General features: G+C 43.2%; 1 protein-coding gene across 2 annotated transcripts in view; it reads left to right on the top strand.

Moving 5' to 3' along the window:
- The window catches only part of TUBGCP2 (tubulin gamma complex associated protein 2), a 1,158,397-nt gene that overhangs the window by 471,638 nt on the left and 669,927 nt on the right, over window positions 1-16,832 (top strand). For both annotated transcript variants that reach the window (XM_044056780.1, XM_044056781.1), the window contains exon 10: window positions 1,680-1,860. In XM_044056780.1, coding sequence (XP_043912715.1) covers window positions 1,680-1,860 — 181 coding nt within the window. The remainder of the gene's footprint in view (window positions 1-1,679; window positions 1,861-16,832) is intronic.

Below are 16,832 nucleotides of genomic sequence, written 5' to 3'. Positions count from 1 at the left end.
TGCGTTCTCTAGACGTGCACAGACAGCTTAGATTCTGTTTGGACAGGACTGAGCCTCTCAGAAAATCTGACCAGCTGCTAGTCAGCTTTGCTGCAGTGGCAGAGGGGAAGGCCATTTCAAAGCAAACCATATCTAAATGGATAGCACACTGCATCCATTTCTGCTATAAGCACCATGGAAAACCTACCCCACAAGGGATAAGAACACATTCCACTAGGGCTACAGCTTCTTCTATTGCATTTCTCAGAGGAGTCCCTACCAGGGACATCCTGGAAGCTGCACCCTGGAGCTCGGTACACACTTACACCAGGCATTACCACTTGCCTATCTTTTCTAAATCCAGAGCTGGATTTGCCACAGCAGTCTTACAGGGCCTGATTGCCAGGCCTAATGCTTCTTAATCTACCTCCACCCTTCCTTAGCTTTGGGAATCAACCCAAATGTGATGACTGCAACAGTGAAACACAAAGAACATAGTACAGTTGTGTACACTTACCATAAATATAGATGTTCGAGTGTATTCACTGTTACAGTCCTAGTTACCCTCCCTCCAGCCCCCTGATTGTCTTTGCTTTCAGCTATCCTTTTTGGTTTGGCATATCTTATACTGTGTGTATTTGCTTTTTGCTGGTGGTGTTCCACACCATATAATTGCTTCATATCTTGGGGGCACCTGACATCTGGGGCAAGAAAAACTGATGTAATGGTGTCAGTGCATGTTTTATACCCCTGCCGACCTGACGTCATGGAAGAAGCGACAGCATCCGAAGCAGAAATCCCAAGACTCTGGTATTCAGGCTGGCTGAAGGCTACCTGCAGGAAAATAACCCAAATGTGATCACTGCAACAGTGAATACACTCGAACATCTACATTTATGGTAAGTGTACACAACTGTACTTTCTTGTTCCTGTGCCGGTGCTTTATGACACTTAACTGCAGTGGAATCAAAAGTTTACTTTAGATTAATTACGAGAAAGAGTTGGCAGGCACATGAGTGTGAGGAAGGAAGTGATGTTAGAGGGGTAAATCTACGCTGAAAACTGAGGAAAGGTCTGATGGATGCTATTTTGGGAATGCCCTGTATTAAAGTACATTGTGACAGCCATTCTTGAAGACACATCGTTATGCTATTTTCTTTTACTCTCCTTTCTACTGTTCTCCCTCAAGCTTCCCCTCCTTCTCTTATGCATCTTTTTTTTTCACGCATTCCCTCTTCTGCTTACTGCACATCTACATTTATTCAGCTGTGTTCTAGCTAGCATATATGAATGTTAATATAGCTATAATTTCAGCAGCCCAGAGTTGTGCGCACACACACACACACACACACACACACACACACACACACACACACACACACACACACACACACACACACAGCAAAGTACAGAATTAAACAACCCAAGTGATCAGATGGATGAAGATCTTTGAAGTGATGCCTGTTCCATTAATTCTTTTGTCATAGCCTGCTGCTCCGGTAAGAACTCTGTTAAGTCTGTCTCATTTATGTATAGTAAGCTGAAATTCTGTTATGTTACACCCTTATGATGGAGTTTGTAATAAGTGGTTTGTAAAGCATGTTTGCTTGTGCTTTCAAGCATTTTGCTTTGAACCTCTCAAAAAGTAAATTTCAGTAAAATAAATTATTTATTCAGACTTATAATTTTGCCTCCTTTAGGTAAATACCTTAATGTGGTACGCGAATGTGGTCGAGATGTTACCTGTCCTGAAGCTAAAGAAGTCATCTACACCCTCAAGGAGCGGGCATATGTAGAGCAAATAGAAAAAGCCTATAATTATGCTAGCAAAGTCCTCCTAGACTTCTTGATGGAAGAAAAAGAGCTTGTGGCACGCTTAAGGTATGAGCCTTCCAGCTTAACAAAGTAAACTTGCTTGAAAGTGTGAGGGACTGAGTATTTTTTTTTCTTCTCACACTGCATTTTTACAGCTAAAACAGATGTGTGGTGTATTATTATTTAAATAGAAAATGTCCAAACTGATTAAAAGCAACGTTTAGTTAACAAACAGGAAGTGAGTTTTATAGGTACATTAGGGAGAGAAGAAAAGCATCAGAAAAGCAAGCCAATCAGAAAGGAGGATGGTTAGAGGGTGACACCACTAAAAATTCAGTGATTCTGAATGAAATATATTTGTTTAATTAAAAAAGAATTACAAGGCGTGCATAAACTAAAACAAAAATGTTCAGAATAGTAGAAATAATGTAAGTTTATTCAGAGTAAGATACTACAAAAGAACTGTTAATGACTGCAGGTAGACAAAGCACCGGGTCTTGCTAGGATGTACCTCATGTTAAAGAACTCTTGGTAGGTCTAGTTTACGTTTTATAGTGCTTTAAAAGCTAAGCCAAGGTACATATTAAGAAATCAAAAAACAGACATGAATAAAACACGTGCAATGAGGCAATCATATGCTAAAATATAGTTTAACAGATGAATCTTGAGAGACCCATTGTATCCACTAAGTGCGGTGGCCTCCAAATGCTTACCTAAGTAGTAAGTTCCAAAGGTGTGTAGTCTGAGAAGGAAAAGAACAAATCCCTGAGGTGTTTGTGGCTTTAACTATTTTTAAACACCTTTATTAAATTGTCAATTAAGACAAAGGTACACATACATTAACAGAAAAGAAAACAAACCATATTAACATTTTTATTCATTTTACATGAAGTACATATTTTCTTTCTTTCTTTATAGCAACTCTCATTTAGTCCAACATTACATAAATCACTCAATTCCTGCCTTCCCTTAAATCTCACTCCTCCTCCTCCTGAACATTAGTTTGCATTTATTGTTCCCACGTATTCCATTCATTTCTATGTAATGTGCTCCTTCCTTTTCTAAAGATCACATTTCCAATTTTCTGTCACTTTTCAATATTCAGTCCTTGTAATAAAATTAATTTAGATTTTCGTTTCTATTTTCTGTTAATTGCTTTTTTGGGCAGCCAGTAAAATTTAGCTTAATAAGGCCTTACTGTGTTCAAGCAGTTCAGATCCTGCATCCAAGCTCAAAATAATTATTTCCTTAGTTACAGCCATTTGCTCCCCCAGTATTTCTCTGAGTATTTTGTAGGGAATTTTTTAAATCTGCCAGCTCATTACAATTACAAAAAACATGTTCCCAGTTTCTTCTTTCTTCCACATCATACCTCCAACATTTGCTGTCTACCCGAGGAAAAATTATTTGAAGCCTGCTTGGGATATAAAAATACTTATGCAAACACTTCCAAGAAAAAATCCTAAATCATACTTGGGAGCCATACATATGTTCTGCCATTGTTCCCTTGTAAATTGTTTTTGCAGTCTCTCTTCCCAATCTTTCCTAAACCTCATTTGATTCATTTTTGTGGTTGACCTGCAATATTTTATATGGCCTACTAATTATCCCATTTTACAGTAGCATCTGTTCCTGCTTCAATTAAAAGCTCTACCAGAGCAGGGCTTTCACTTAGGACTCCCCTATCCCTTTCTTTTTGTCTGTAACCTGATATCAGTCCATGGTACAAAAGGCAGTCTGTAACCTGCTGTCCAAACTTGTTCTTGGCCTTATCCCTCTCCATTACTTTTCCTTTTCTAGTTATTTGCTCCCAGTACATTGGTTCCTTTGCCAGTTTTCTCCAATAAATTCCAGCCCACTCTTGCCTGTTTTCTCTACCTCCTAGTAGCAGTCATCCCTATGTCTTATCTTCATTAATTTTATATCCTGAAAAGACTTTTTGAAAATGTTCCACACACCGAGATGTTCTTTTCTGGATTTACTGAGTACAAAATAATGTCTACAAATAAAGATAACTTTTCTCTTGATTACCATACAATTTATATCCTTGAATTTCTGAGTCCCTTATTTTCTTTGCCAGTGGCACTCAATATGAAGCAAATATCAAAGGGTTAAGAGGACACCTCTGCCTGGTTCCTCTGTTCATATACAACTTATTAGAGAGGAATCATCCCACTTTAATTCTTGCTTCTGATCCTTCATATATCCTCCTAATTAACCTTATTATTGTATCAGAGAGTACATAAAATCCCAGCTTATTCTGTCAAATGCTTTCTCTGCATCAAGACCCACCAACAACAGCAACATTTTGTTTACATTCTGCTTCCCTCTGAATAATCATTTTTCTGTTAATGTTGTCAGATGTTTGCTTCTCTTCCACAAAAAACACATTTTGTCTGTTTATTTATCTAGCAGTTTTAGTAACACATTTCCCATTTGTTTAGCTAGTATAGACATAAACACTTAATCGTGGCTTACAATACACATGGGTCTGTATGAAGGTAGGTCTGATGGGTCTTTACCGTCTTTAGGTAATGCAGCCACCTCAGCTTTCTTCCAAGGTGCTGGTGCTTCCCCATCTTTAAAAATATTATTAAATAAAATTTTTGAGATCTTAACCACATTCTGCCCTCCTATCTTCCAGACTTCCACAGAATACATGTTGTCCACTGAAACTTCCTCCCAGTTGACTATACATCACCATTTTCATCTCATCTTCTTTCTTAACTACCTCATTTTCTTCTAATCTTGGCATAATTAAGTCTTCCATAAATATTTCCATTTTTGCTTTTTCTTGGTTTCTACAGCCGTCTGCTTTACACAAATTTTCCTAACCATTTCAAAGTATGTCCAATGCCACAATAGGATCTCTGGTAATTTTTCTTGTCATAGGCTTTTTAAGTTTGGCAATAACCTTTTCTACCTTTTCCATTGCCAAGTCCTTGAGGTTTTAAGCCAGACACGACCCTCAAAACCACCAGCACCCTCTGAATGGCACAGCAGAGGGAGTATGCATGATAGTCTTTAAACAACAGCTTTGTCAGGTTGTGGGATCCATGTTATGTAGACTAGATATTTAAGGACCAGCACTTTTTAGGTTTCATGTGGCTGCATAGTTAAACACTTTAGACACTGAAGAATTACTATAATATGTTAGTGATGTAATGTATTTGGTAGTAACTGTGCACAAATTACAACTTGTCAAGTTCACAGTCTAAATGTCCTAGTTAAAGGGAGTTACAGCTGTCAAAGTACAAAGAAACAATAGTAGAGGCAACCATAACCGTGTCCTCTGGTGGTAATGGATGCATGATTCAGAAGGTATTCCTTAGATGAAAACAGAGATTTTTTTGAGGGGGGGCCCTTGTTCATCCTTGACTTTCAAGCCCTCCTAAGGAGACCTTATGGATCCTTTAATTTCCCTCTGAGCAAGAGGCCATTGGCCCATTCATTCCTGTCAAGACAAGCGTCAGGTGCAGAGAGTGCCACCATTGTACATGATGGATCAAGTTCTTTTTTGCTATAAGCTTAAATGCTTCATGCTTGCCCGGTAGACTTTCATTAGCAGACAAGCAGTGGGCATAATGTCGGGATGATGCTCACTTCTTTAAACAGTATAAGCCAGCAGATGACCTCACCTCTACCAAAACAGGCACTTCTGCATGTTCTGCGATCTACATTGGAGAAATCAGTGGTTGTGCTTGCTCATAGTCATGTCACTTTCCATGTCTGGAAGAGATGAGTAGGTTCAGTCATTTCATTCCTCTTCCTCCTTTGTCACCTCCATCAGGTGCCTGAACTACTAATCAAACTTGATTCACCTAGACAGAGTTTTATCCTTCTGCCCAACTGGAGCTGAAGCGATGCAGACATTATGTCAATAGACACTTGGGCTCCAAATATCAACCTTTCATCAAGGATTACTCAGAGATTATGGATCTTGGACACAGACTTGAGTATGTTATGCCTTCAGATGATAAAGGAGAATAGAGCCTGAAAGTTCAGTTCTGTAAAAGGAGCATGAATGACAGGGCATGTGTCTTGGTGATAATTAGCCTGAGTCAGGTACAAAGCATCCAGTGGTGAATGCACTGTAAGTCTTCCTACTAGGAAATCCAGGACTGGCATGTGAGGACTGGTACAGGTGACTGTCATCAGCAAAGCAGTGATACTGCAAGCTTTTTTTCCTAATGAGATCACCCAGTAGTTGCAGTTAGGCAGTGAAGAGAATGTGACACATGACAGAATCCTGCTGAACATCACGTTTCAAAGGGAAGGGAAAGGAAGACTCATCACCTAACATAACCCTCTGTGAGTGACCGGAAAGGTAGGGTACAAACTACTTCACAAATATTCCTGCAGCTGGGTTACCCATCCAAAAGGAGCCCATGATCCATCATATTATATGCTGTATGATCTCAGGCCATGAGAAAATCACTAACAAATATAGTAAGGACAGTTTCAATTCTGTGATGGGACAAAAAAAAAAATGACTGAAAAGGATCATAGAGCCTGTGTGCTCTTCAGCGTGAGAATCAGGCTGGAGCCTGTGTGCTCTTCACTGTGAGAATCAGGCTGGAAATAGACCATATTCTCCAAAGTCTGTTAATGAAGGGAATGTTAGAGATTGGGCAGTACAGGGGACTGCCAGAATCTGGTTTATATTTCTTCAGAATGGTGGTAACTAAGGCGTCCTTGAAAGAAGATTGACATACTCTACTCATAGGTTCATAGGTAGGTACTAGGCTATCGGCCCAAGGGCCTAGGTGAGCCTAGCCAACAAGGTTCCCTGGCTTACACCACCCAAGGAAATTATTTTCCTGTGCCCCTGTTGAGCAGAGCCACAGAAGTGATCCCCGGGGTGTATTTTCTATTTCCGATCCACTCATCAAGATTTTTCTTGAAGAGTGCTAATGAGGAACTTTGCTTGACATAGATGGGTAGCTTGTTCCAGAGTATGGGAAGTCTCTGGGACAGGAATCTGTCCCTCCAGCATGTCCTGTTTATTGTGGTGACAAGGTTTAGGTCCCTAGAGTGTGTAACTCAGAGGGATTGGGATTTCTTTAGGTGTAGCATGTCCAACAGCTCTGGGTTTGACATAGCTTATTTGTTAGGCAGAGATCACCTCGGAGTAGATGATATGCTATGGATTAAAGCTGGAGTTTTTTGAGACGGTCATCTGTTTGAGGCTGGTAATCCTCTTTGTGAGGTACTTCTGTGGCCTTTCTAGCTGCTGCAGATGCCTTGTGAGGTACATTCCAAAAGGGACGTTGTACTCTATAATGGGTCTAATGAGTGTCGAGTAGAGGAGAACAATGACCTCTTTTTTCCTGTATGAGAGCCCTTTTGTGATGAGGTGTGCCACGTAGAAGGACTTCCAGACTACTGTGATGATGTGATTATCAAAGGAGAGACTACTGTCCACCTGGGTCCCAAGGTCTCTTATCACACATTTGGCGTTAAGTAGACTGCCGCCTATGTGGTAGTTCATGGGTACAGAGTTTTTACCAAAGGGGATGACACTGCACTTTTTGGCATTGAGCTTGAGGTCATGGCTCTGACACCAGGCATCTGTCTCAGAGAGGCCCTTCTGTAGGATCTCCACATCATTTGGGGACTTGACTATGGCTCCTAGTTTGCAGTCATCTGCGAACTTTGTTAGCCAAAGGCCTTCTGTGTTAGCCTGTACTTCAGAGAAGTAGATACCAAACAGGAGCGGTCCCAGGACTGAACCCTGTGGTACTCCACTTGTCACTGGTTTGAAGTCATATTTGGAGTCTGCAATTTTTACAGTGTGGGTTCTGTCAGTAAGCCAGTTGGCAACCCATCTTATAATGTAGGGATTTATACCTAGTGTAGTGAGTTTAGCTATAATTCCAGAATGGGGGATGGTCTCGAAAGCCTTTGCAAGGTCACGATAGGCTGTGTGAACCACCTTACCCTTGTCTACAGCTTTGGTGACTGCCTCAAAGAAGTCGATCAGGATGTTCTTCGTGTTTCACTGTTGCAGTCATCACATTTGGGTTATCTGCCAGCAGGTAGCCCTCAGCCAGTCTGAATACCAGAGTCTTCGGATTCCTGTGTCGGATGCTGTCTCCCATGACCAGGAAAAAGAACGTGAGCCAGATGAACGATCCTCCAGAATGCTAAAATAATTAGAAAGCCACTTCACAACACGTAAATACGATCAACCACTGAAAAATTTATTTTAAGCAACAGAACGATCCTGCTTTTCATCAGCGACACTTCGCCAACTTCATCAGAAGTTAGAATTTAAAATAACGCGCCACTTCCTTAGGTATAAGCACTCCATCCAAAGAGACAAGCAGATACACCAAGAGGATTTGGTGCTCATACCCAAGGAAGTGGCGCATTATTTTAAATTCTAACTTCTGATGAAGTTGGCGAAGTGTCACTGACGAAAAGCAGGATCGTTCTGTTGCTTAAAATACATTTTTCAGTGGTTGATCGTATTTACGTGTTGTGAAGTGGATTTCTAATTATTTTAGCATTCCGGTGGATCGTTCATCTGGCTCACGTTCTTTTTCCTGGTTTGTTGTCGTTTTGGAGTTGTAGAGTGTCTTCTTCCATGACATCAGGTCGTCAGGGGTATAAAAACATGCATCCAATGCCATTACATCAGTCTTTCTTGCCGTGCGGTGCCCGAAGCTGAAGCAGTTCACAAGTGGCAGTCGTCCGACTCCTTAAATTTTCCTTTTCGAGTTTCAGAACTGAAGTCTTCAAAAAAAAGATAAGTACCCCGTTGGGGATCTTTTTTCTTGCTCCAACCGATGTCAGTAAAAGTTAACAATTGTCTTACCTATGGAAAGGAAATACCTCATAAAGATTTTCATTCGTACTGCATTCCCTGCTTAGGGCCCAGGCCATGACATCCCTCGCTGTCGGTTTTGTGCCTTGTTCAATTCCCAAACTGTTCATCGTCGGGCTATCTTTGCAACAAATTATTTTGGTACTCTGTATCAGTACTCCGAAATGGCTTAGTTAAGCCATCCGACTACCGATCTTCCGAAAAAACGTAAGGATAAAGACAGAGACAGACCACATAGGTACAAAACTGCCGATGACGCCTCCATTAAGCTAGTCGCCATTCCGCCAGTACTCAGTGAGGCGTTTTCACAGCCCCTGATACCCGCTACTTCAGATTCGCAGGCCTCTACTGAGACCCATTCGGAGTCTGGTATGCCCAGAGATGCTTCTTTGACTATGGAACCTGCAGATGTCTCTACCTTGGATGAGTCCGGAGCCGCTGTGCAGGCACTGGCTTCCGAGGGTGTATCCAGGCCTACAGACTTGCATTTTAAACCGACGCCATCTTCTTCATCCAGGCCTAAAATTTGCACCACACCTAGAAAACCGACGTCCAAACTGCATGCTCAGGCTCATATGCCTAAAAAACAGATGCTTATAATGGCTGAAAACCTTATTACCTTAATTAGGGGGGAAGCCAGCCTTCACCCTCTAAGAGACCTAGAACTGATTTTCCTTCTGACTCTTCTGATCAGGAATCTGATATTTCTGTTCCTTCTGATTACCAGGATTTCCCCTTATCTGCATATCAGGATTCTGATGCAGAGGATTCCATTCCCTCTGTTTCCCCTCCAGAAGATTTTTCATTTGGTGAAACCTTGCACACTCTTAGGGAGCATTTCCGCTGGGAAAGCCAAGATTACTCTGACTCCAAAAAGAGGCTTAGGGAATTCTTACTCCTTCCTCAACACAGGCCTTTAGCTATCCCTCCTGTTCTGGACATTGTAGATGATGCTTTCTTGGAATCTAGCCTTTCCCCAGACACTTTACCTCCAGCTCCCAGAAAACCTGACAGGTATTACAGAGTACCTGACTCTCACAAGTTCCTGTTCAAGAATCCTACTGCAGATCCAGAGACCATTTCCCAAGAACCAAAAGGCATTAAGACTACTTCTGCCAAAAATCCTACCCCTTTGATAGAGATTCTAGAGCCTTGGACAGATGGGGCAAGAAGGTATACACTTCTGCTACTTTGGCCATTAGGGCTTTAAATTGCCAGTTTCATACAAGTACCAGCAGCATATTATGGGACTACTTAAACAGAAAATGATGTTGATTCCTGACTGTGCTGAACACAAAGAATTACAGGATTTAATGCATTCTGCAGAACAAGTTGGTAAACATACTTTGCAATGTGGTTTTGGTGCTTTCGAAGCATCTTGCAGGGCTGCTGTCACTGGGTCTATACTTACCTTGCTAGTTCATGTTAAAGCTAAATTACTGAATGCTCCCTTAAACCAAGACCGCCTGTTTGGCAGCAAAGCAGAAGAAGTCCTAAAAAGGATGGAGGAAAAAGCTAAATCTATGTAGACTGTTCAAGATTTCCTACAGGTACAGCCTCCCAGATTTAGTAGGCATTGGCCTTCAAAGAATTGGTCCTTTCCAGTCTCTTCCAGGCCTTCTCAGTCCAAACCCAAGAACAGCAGACCACCTAGGTTACAGTCTCAGGCTGCACACAGGTCTAAGCAGTGGGGAGCTCCCACTTCCAAAGCAGGGAGTAGTAAGCCACCCCCCTACGGAAAAATGGCACAATGACTTAATCTTAACCCTTCCAATCCCTGCTCAACTGCCTTCACCCCTAGGAGGAAAGCTCGCCCTGCATGCAAAGAACTGGGAACTCATTACCAAGGACAAATGGGTTTCGAATATAGTTTCCCAAGGATACAGATTCCACTTCCACACCCTACCAACCCCAAAAGTTTGGCCAGACCTACCCCCCACATCAGTGGACGGAGGCCCAACAGCAGGTTCTCTCTCTTCTAAGTATCAGGGCTATTCACCCTGTCCCAGCAGAACAAAGGGGACAAGGTTTATATTGAAGACTTTTCCTGGTACCCAGAAAAGACCGCTCCTGGCATCCTATCCTGGACCTCTCTATTCTAAACACCTTTCTGGTAATCCCAAAATTCAAAATGCTTACACTTCAACAGCTTCTTCCTATGCTAGGCAAATATGCCTGGTTGGCAACCTTAGACTTAAAGGAAGCTTACCTGCACATTCCAATAAGGGAATCTTGCAGGAAATACCTACGCTTCAGGGCAGGCTCCATGCACTATCAGTTCTCTGCACTTCCCTTTGGCTTTCCTTTGGCTTATCTACTGCGCCCAGGGTATTCACCAATCCCTAGATCCAGCCATTGCATTTTGCAGGCAGAGAAATATTCAGATATTCCCATACTTGGACAATTGTCTGATTCAGGCAGAAAGCCAGGACTTGCTATTACAACATCTGGCATTCGTAAAGAAACACCTAACCTCACTGGGGTACACCATAAATGAAAATAAATCTCACCTAGTACCCTGCCAACAGACTGTATTCCTGGGAGCAAGCTTGAACACAACTTCCCAGATGGCTTTCCTCACTCCGGAGAAACATGTTTATTTGATAACCTACTTCAAACTATTGGCCACAAAGCCCCAGCTATCTGCAAGGAAAATTCTGCAAGCCCTGCGGCTCATGGCCTCTTGCATTCTACTAATTCCATATGCAAGACTACATCTGAGGAAACTACAATGGTATGTAAAAAGCCTGTGGTGTCAACATTCTCAGGACCTGGAATCAATGATTCCTATAATTTCTTCTATAAAGACAGAGTTTCTTTGTTGGCCAGAGGCCTGCTACTACAACAAGGGGCTCTCTTTCACTGTACTTCCTGCCGCCCAAACCCTAACAGCAGACTCATCAGACTATGCATGGGGGGCTCACTTGGCAGGGCAGTGCATTCAGGGCAAATGGAACCCAAGACAGATGCTCCTGCATATCAACCAAAAAGAAATGTTAGCTGTACAGAATTCCCTGACAGCCTTCAAAGACCGCATTTTTCCATTTCATCTACTGGTAAAGACAGACAGCTCCACAGTTATGTTGTACATAAACAAGCAGGGGGAACCCACTCGTACCCTCTCTGCAGACTAGCCATGGCTCTGTGGAACACAGCCTTGAGCTACTAAGTGCACCTACAAGCTCAATTCCTGCCAGGCAAGCTAAATTCACTGGCAGACGACTTAAGCAGAAATCTCATGGACCCACACGAATGGAAACTGGAACCAAAAATATTCAACCTCTTGAGGAACAAATGGGGGACTCCAGAGGTAGACCTGTTTGCCTCCCCTCAGAACTACCAATTGGACAAATTCTGCACAAGGACTCCCCACAGTCAAGCTTGGAAAGTGGATGCCCTGTCCTTTACCTTGGAAAGCCTCTCGGTTTATGTCTTTCCCCCTCTGCCTCTCCTCTCGAACGTTCTGCTAAAGATCAAACAGGACAAGCCAAAGACAGTACTGATTGCACCAGACTGGTGACGCCAGCACTGGTACCCCCTCTTGCACAGTATGACACTGCTGGAACCATGGCATCTGCCTTAGACTCCTTCCCTGCTGTCCCCTGAACCTTGCAGCCTGGCTAATTCCTTGAGCTGTCCAATAGCATCCCTCAGTAAGCAGGTGCTAGATGTCATTCTGGAGGCTAGGAGGCCTAGTCCTAGAAAATCCTATGCTGAAAAGTGGAAAAGATACTGTTCCTGGAGCCAGACTCTGGGGATGGGCAAAACGGTGCCCAGCTTACCTCATATTCGTCAGTACTTAACAGAAATGCTCCACAAGGGCCTATCCTTCTCGTCAATTAAAATTCATGCCTCTGCCATTTCAGCACATTGTAATACTGAGCCACCCCTTTTCTCTCACCCCCTGCTAAAACAATTCCTTAGAGGGGCCAAAAATGTACGATCCCCCAGGAGAGCCTCCACTCTAGCCTGGGACCTTAACTTTGTATTGGAAAAGCCCCCCCCCCCCCCTTTGAGCCAGCTGCAACAGCAGAGTTGAAATTCCTTTCTTGGAAAACAGCCTTCCTTCTAGCCATCACTTCAGCAAGAAGAATGTCTGAATTACAGGCTCTCATGGCAGTAGAACCCTTCATTATCTTCCATGCAGACAGGGTTTCCCTCAGGACCAATCCTTCCTTTATGCCCAAGGTGGTGTCTAGTGTAGCCCTAAGTCATTCCATTCATTTGCCTACTTTTTTCCCTAATCCACAAAACAAAGGGAGACAAATACTGCACTCTTTGGACGTGCACAGGCAACTTAGATTTTATTTGGACAGGACTAAACCTCTCAGAAAATCTGAACAGCTGCTAGTTGGTTTTGCTGCAGGGGCAGAGGGGAAGGCCATTTCAAAGCAAACCATTTCCATATGGATAGCCCATTTCATTCATTTCTGCTACAAGCACCATGGAAAACCTACCCCACAGTGGATAAGATCACATTCCACCAGGGCTGTATCTACCTCTGCAGCCTTTTTCAGAGGAGTCCCTACCAGGGACATCCTAGAAGCTGATACCTGGAGCTCTGTACATACCTTCACCAAGCATTACCACATGCCTGTGCTCTCTAAATCCAGGGTTGGTTTTGCCACTGCAGTCTTACAGGAGTTAATAGCTGGCCCTAATGCTCTCTAACTTCCTCCTCCTTTCCTTGGCTTTGGGAATAAACCCAAATGTGATGACTGCAACAGTGAAACACGAAGAACATAGTACAGTTGTGTACACTTACCATAAATGTAGATGTTCGAGTATATTCACTGTTGCAGTCCTGGTTACCCTCCCTCCAGCCCCGACTTCTCTTGGCTCTGCCTTTCCTTCTTGTTTGGTATATTTAAGTTTTCTGGTGTATTTGCTTTTTGATGGAGGTGTACCATAACATATAATTGCTTCTCATTGTGGGGGCACCTGACATCTGGGGCAAGAAAAACTGATGTAATGGCATTGGCTGCATGTTTTTATACCCCTGATGACCTGACGTCATGGAAGAAGAGACAGCATCTGACTCAGGAATCTGAAAACTCTGGTATTCAGGCCGGCTGAGGGCTTCCTGCAGGCAGATAACCCAAATGTGATGACTGCAACAGTGAATACACTCGAACATCTACATTTATCGTAAGTGTGCACAACTTTACTTTCAGGAGGCATGATCTGCCTTTCACAAACCCGAACTGGGTGGGGTCCAGAGTTTGGAGGTTACCAATGTCTTTGTTTATGAGTTCCATGATGATACGTTCCATGGCCTTACAGACCAGGCTCGTCAGGCTAATAGGGCGATAGTTCCTGGGACCAGTGGTGGCTCCCCCTTTGTGGAGTGGGATAACTGTTGCTGTGCGCTATTCAGTGGGCACAAAGCCTGACGTGAGACTATGATTGAACATGGTGCTTAGTTGGGGAGCCAGTTCATTCTGAAGTTTGTGTAAAATGCAACCTGAGATGTTGTCCGGTCCCATGGATGCTGTATTTTTGAAGTTAGAGACTGCAGCTTTTACCTGCGTAGATGTTCTTCGTGTTTCACTGTTGCAATCATTACATTTGGGGTAATCTGCTGGCAGGTTGCCCTCTGTTGACCTGAATAACAAAGTCTTGGGTCCTGCATCGGTTGCTGTTTCCTCTTCCATGACGTCAAGTCGTCAGGGGTATAAAACATGCAGCTGACGCCATTTTAATCAGTCTTTCTTGCCGCACGGTGCCCGAAGCAGAAGCAGTTCGCAAGTGCCGGTCGGCCGACTCCTGAAATTTTCGTTTTTGAGTTTCAGAACTGAAGTCTTCAAACTAAAGCTAAGTACCCCGTTGGGGAAACTTTTTCTTGCTCCTTACCGATGTCAGTAAAAGTTAATAATTGCATTACTTGTGAGAAGCAAATACCTGCTAAGGATTTTCATTTGTACTGTATTCCTTGCCTAGGTCCTGATCACAACGTGCCTTGCTGCCGGTTTTGTGCTAAATTTAACCAATGCACTATTAAGCGTTGGTATATTTTTGCTTCTAAGTATTTTGGTTCAAGATTTAACTGCCCTGAAATGTCGTCAGTTAGCAATCCGACTACCGAAGTTCACAAAAAACTCAAAGAAAAAGAGACAGACCATCGAGGTCCAAAACCGACGACAAAGCTTCTCCTAAGCCAGTCGCCGGTTCGTCGGTACTCAGTGAGGTGCTTTTGCAGCCCCTGATACCCGCTACTTTTGAGTCGCAGGCCTCTACCGAGACCCATTCGAAGTCCGGTATGCAGCGAGATTCGCAAAGTATTGAACCCGCGGATGTCTCTCCCTTGGATGGGTCCGGAGCCGCTGAGCAGGCACCGGCTTCTGAGGGTGTTTTCAGGACTCAACATTTTTATATTAAACCGACGCCATCAACAAAAACAACGTCTATGTCTAAAAAACTGATGCATGAGCCATGTGCTCAGGCCTCTATGCCTAAAAAACAAATGATCAAAATGGCTGAGGATTTAATTACCTTGATCAGGGGTACCCAACCCCCCCCCCCCCCGCTAAGAGGCCTTGGCAAGGCACTGATTATGAATCTTCTGATCAGGTTTCCATTTCTTCTTATTCCTCTTCTGATCAGGAATTTTCTATTCCACCTTATAAGGATTTTGATGCAGAGGAATCCATCCCATCTGCATCTCCTCCTGAGGATTACTCATTTGGAGACTTTGCATACTTTAAGGGAACATTTTCACCGGGAGAGTCAGGACTTCCCTGAATCAAAAAAGAGGCTTAGGGATTTCCTTCTTCTTCCTCAGCATAGGCCTTTGGCAATACCTCTTGTATTAGACATTGTTGATGTGTTCTCGGAATCAAGCATGGCTTCTGATTCCTTGCCTCTGGCTCCTAGTAAGCCAGACAGATATTACAGGGTTCCTGACTCCCACAAATTTCTCTTCAAAAATCCTGCTGCTGATCCTGAAACTATTTCTCAGGATCCCAAGGGTGTTACGGCTTCTACAGCCAAAAATCCTACCCCTTCTGATAGAGATTCCAGGGCGCTGGATAGATGGGGTAAAAAGGTTTATACGTCTGCAGCCTTGGTAATCATGGCTTTAAACTGCCAGTTCCATATGCTTAAATATCAACAGCAGAACATTATGTTGATTTCTGATTGTGTGGAAAATAAAGAGATACAGGATTTATTGCATTCAGTAGAACAGGTTGGAAAGCATACTTTGCAGTGTGGTTTTGATTCCTTGGAGGCCTCTTGCAGGGCCGCCGTAACTGGATTTGTGATAAGAAGGCATGCCTGGCTCAAGGAGCAAAATCTGCCTGATCATGTTAAAGCTAAGTTGTTGGATGCCCCTTTACAGCATGATAGTCTGTTTGGTAATAAGGCAGAAGAGGTTTTAAAGAAAATGGAAGACCAAGCTAAATCTATGCAAACTGTAAAAGATTTCTTGCAAGTGCAGCCACCCATGTTCAGTAGGCACTGGCCTACTAAGAATTGGTCCTTTCCTGTGTCCAACAGAGCCACTCAGGGCAAACCCAGGTGCTCCAAAGGCTCCAGATATCAATCACATGGATCTTACAGGTCAAAGCAATGGGGTGCCTCCACCTCCAAATCTGGAGGTAACAAAGCACAGCCCTACAGTAAGCAGTCTCAATGACTTCCTCTGCCATTTCCAAGCACTTATCTTTTGGCAGCCCCCTTGGGGGGAAAACTAGCACTTTATGCTCAAAATTGGCAGTTAATAACCCAGAGCAAGTGGGTATTAAACATAGTATCCCAGGGGTACAGATTTCATTTCCATACTTTGCCAATTCCAAACGGATGGCCAGATCTGCCACAAAACCAGTGGGCAGAGGCCCACAAAACAAGTCATGTCCCTCATGGATATGGGGGCTATTCAACCGGTACCAGAAAAGGAAAAAGGACAAGGTTTTTATTCAAGACTTTTCCTGATACCCAGAAAAGACAACTCATGGCGTCCAATACTGGACTTATCGATTCTGAACACGTTCCTGGATATTCCAAAATTCAAAATGCTGACTTTACAACAGCTGTTGCCTATGCTAGGAAAGAATGTTTGGTTGGTAACTCTAGACTTGAGGCATACCTGCATATCCCAGTAAGAGAATCTTGCAGAAGATACTTCCGCTTCAAAGCAGATTTTTTGCATTACCAATTCTCTGCACTGCCCTTTGGCTTATCTACTGCGCCCAGGGTCTTTACAAAGTGC

This window comes from Protopterus annectens, chromosome 14.part0 (genome assembly GCF_019279795.1).
Source record: "Protopterus annectens isolate FY-2018-M chromosome 14.part0, PAN1.0, whole genome shotgun sequence".
Lineage (NCBI taxonomy): Eukaryota > Metazoa > Chordata > Ceratodontiformes > Protopteridae > Protopterus > Protopterus annectens.
This window is presented reverse-complemented; position numbering and strand designations above follow the sequence as displayed.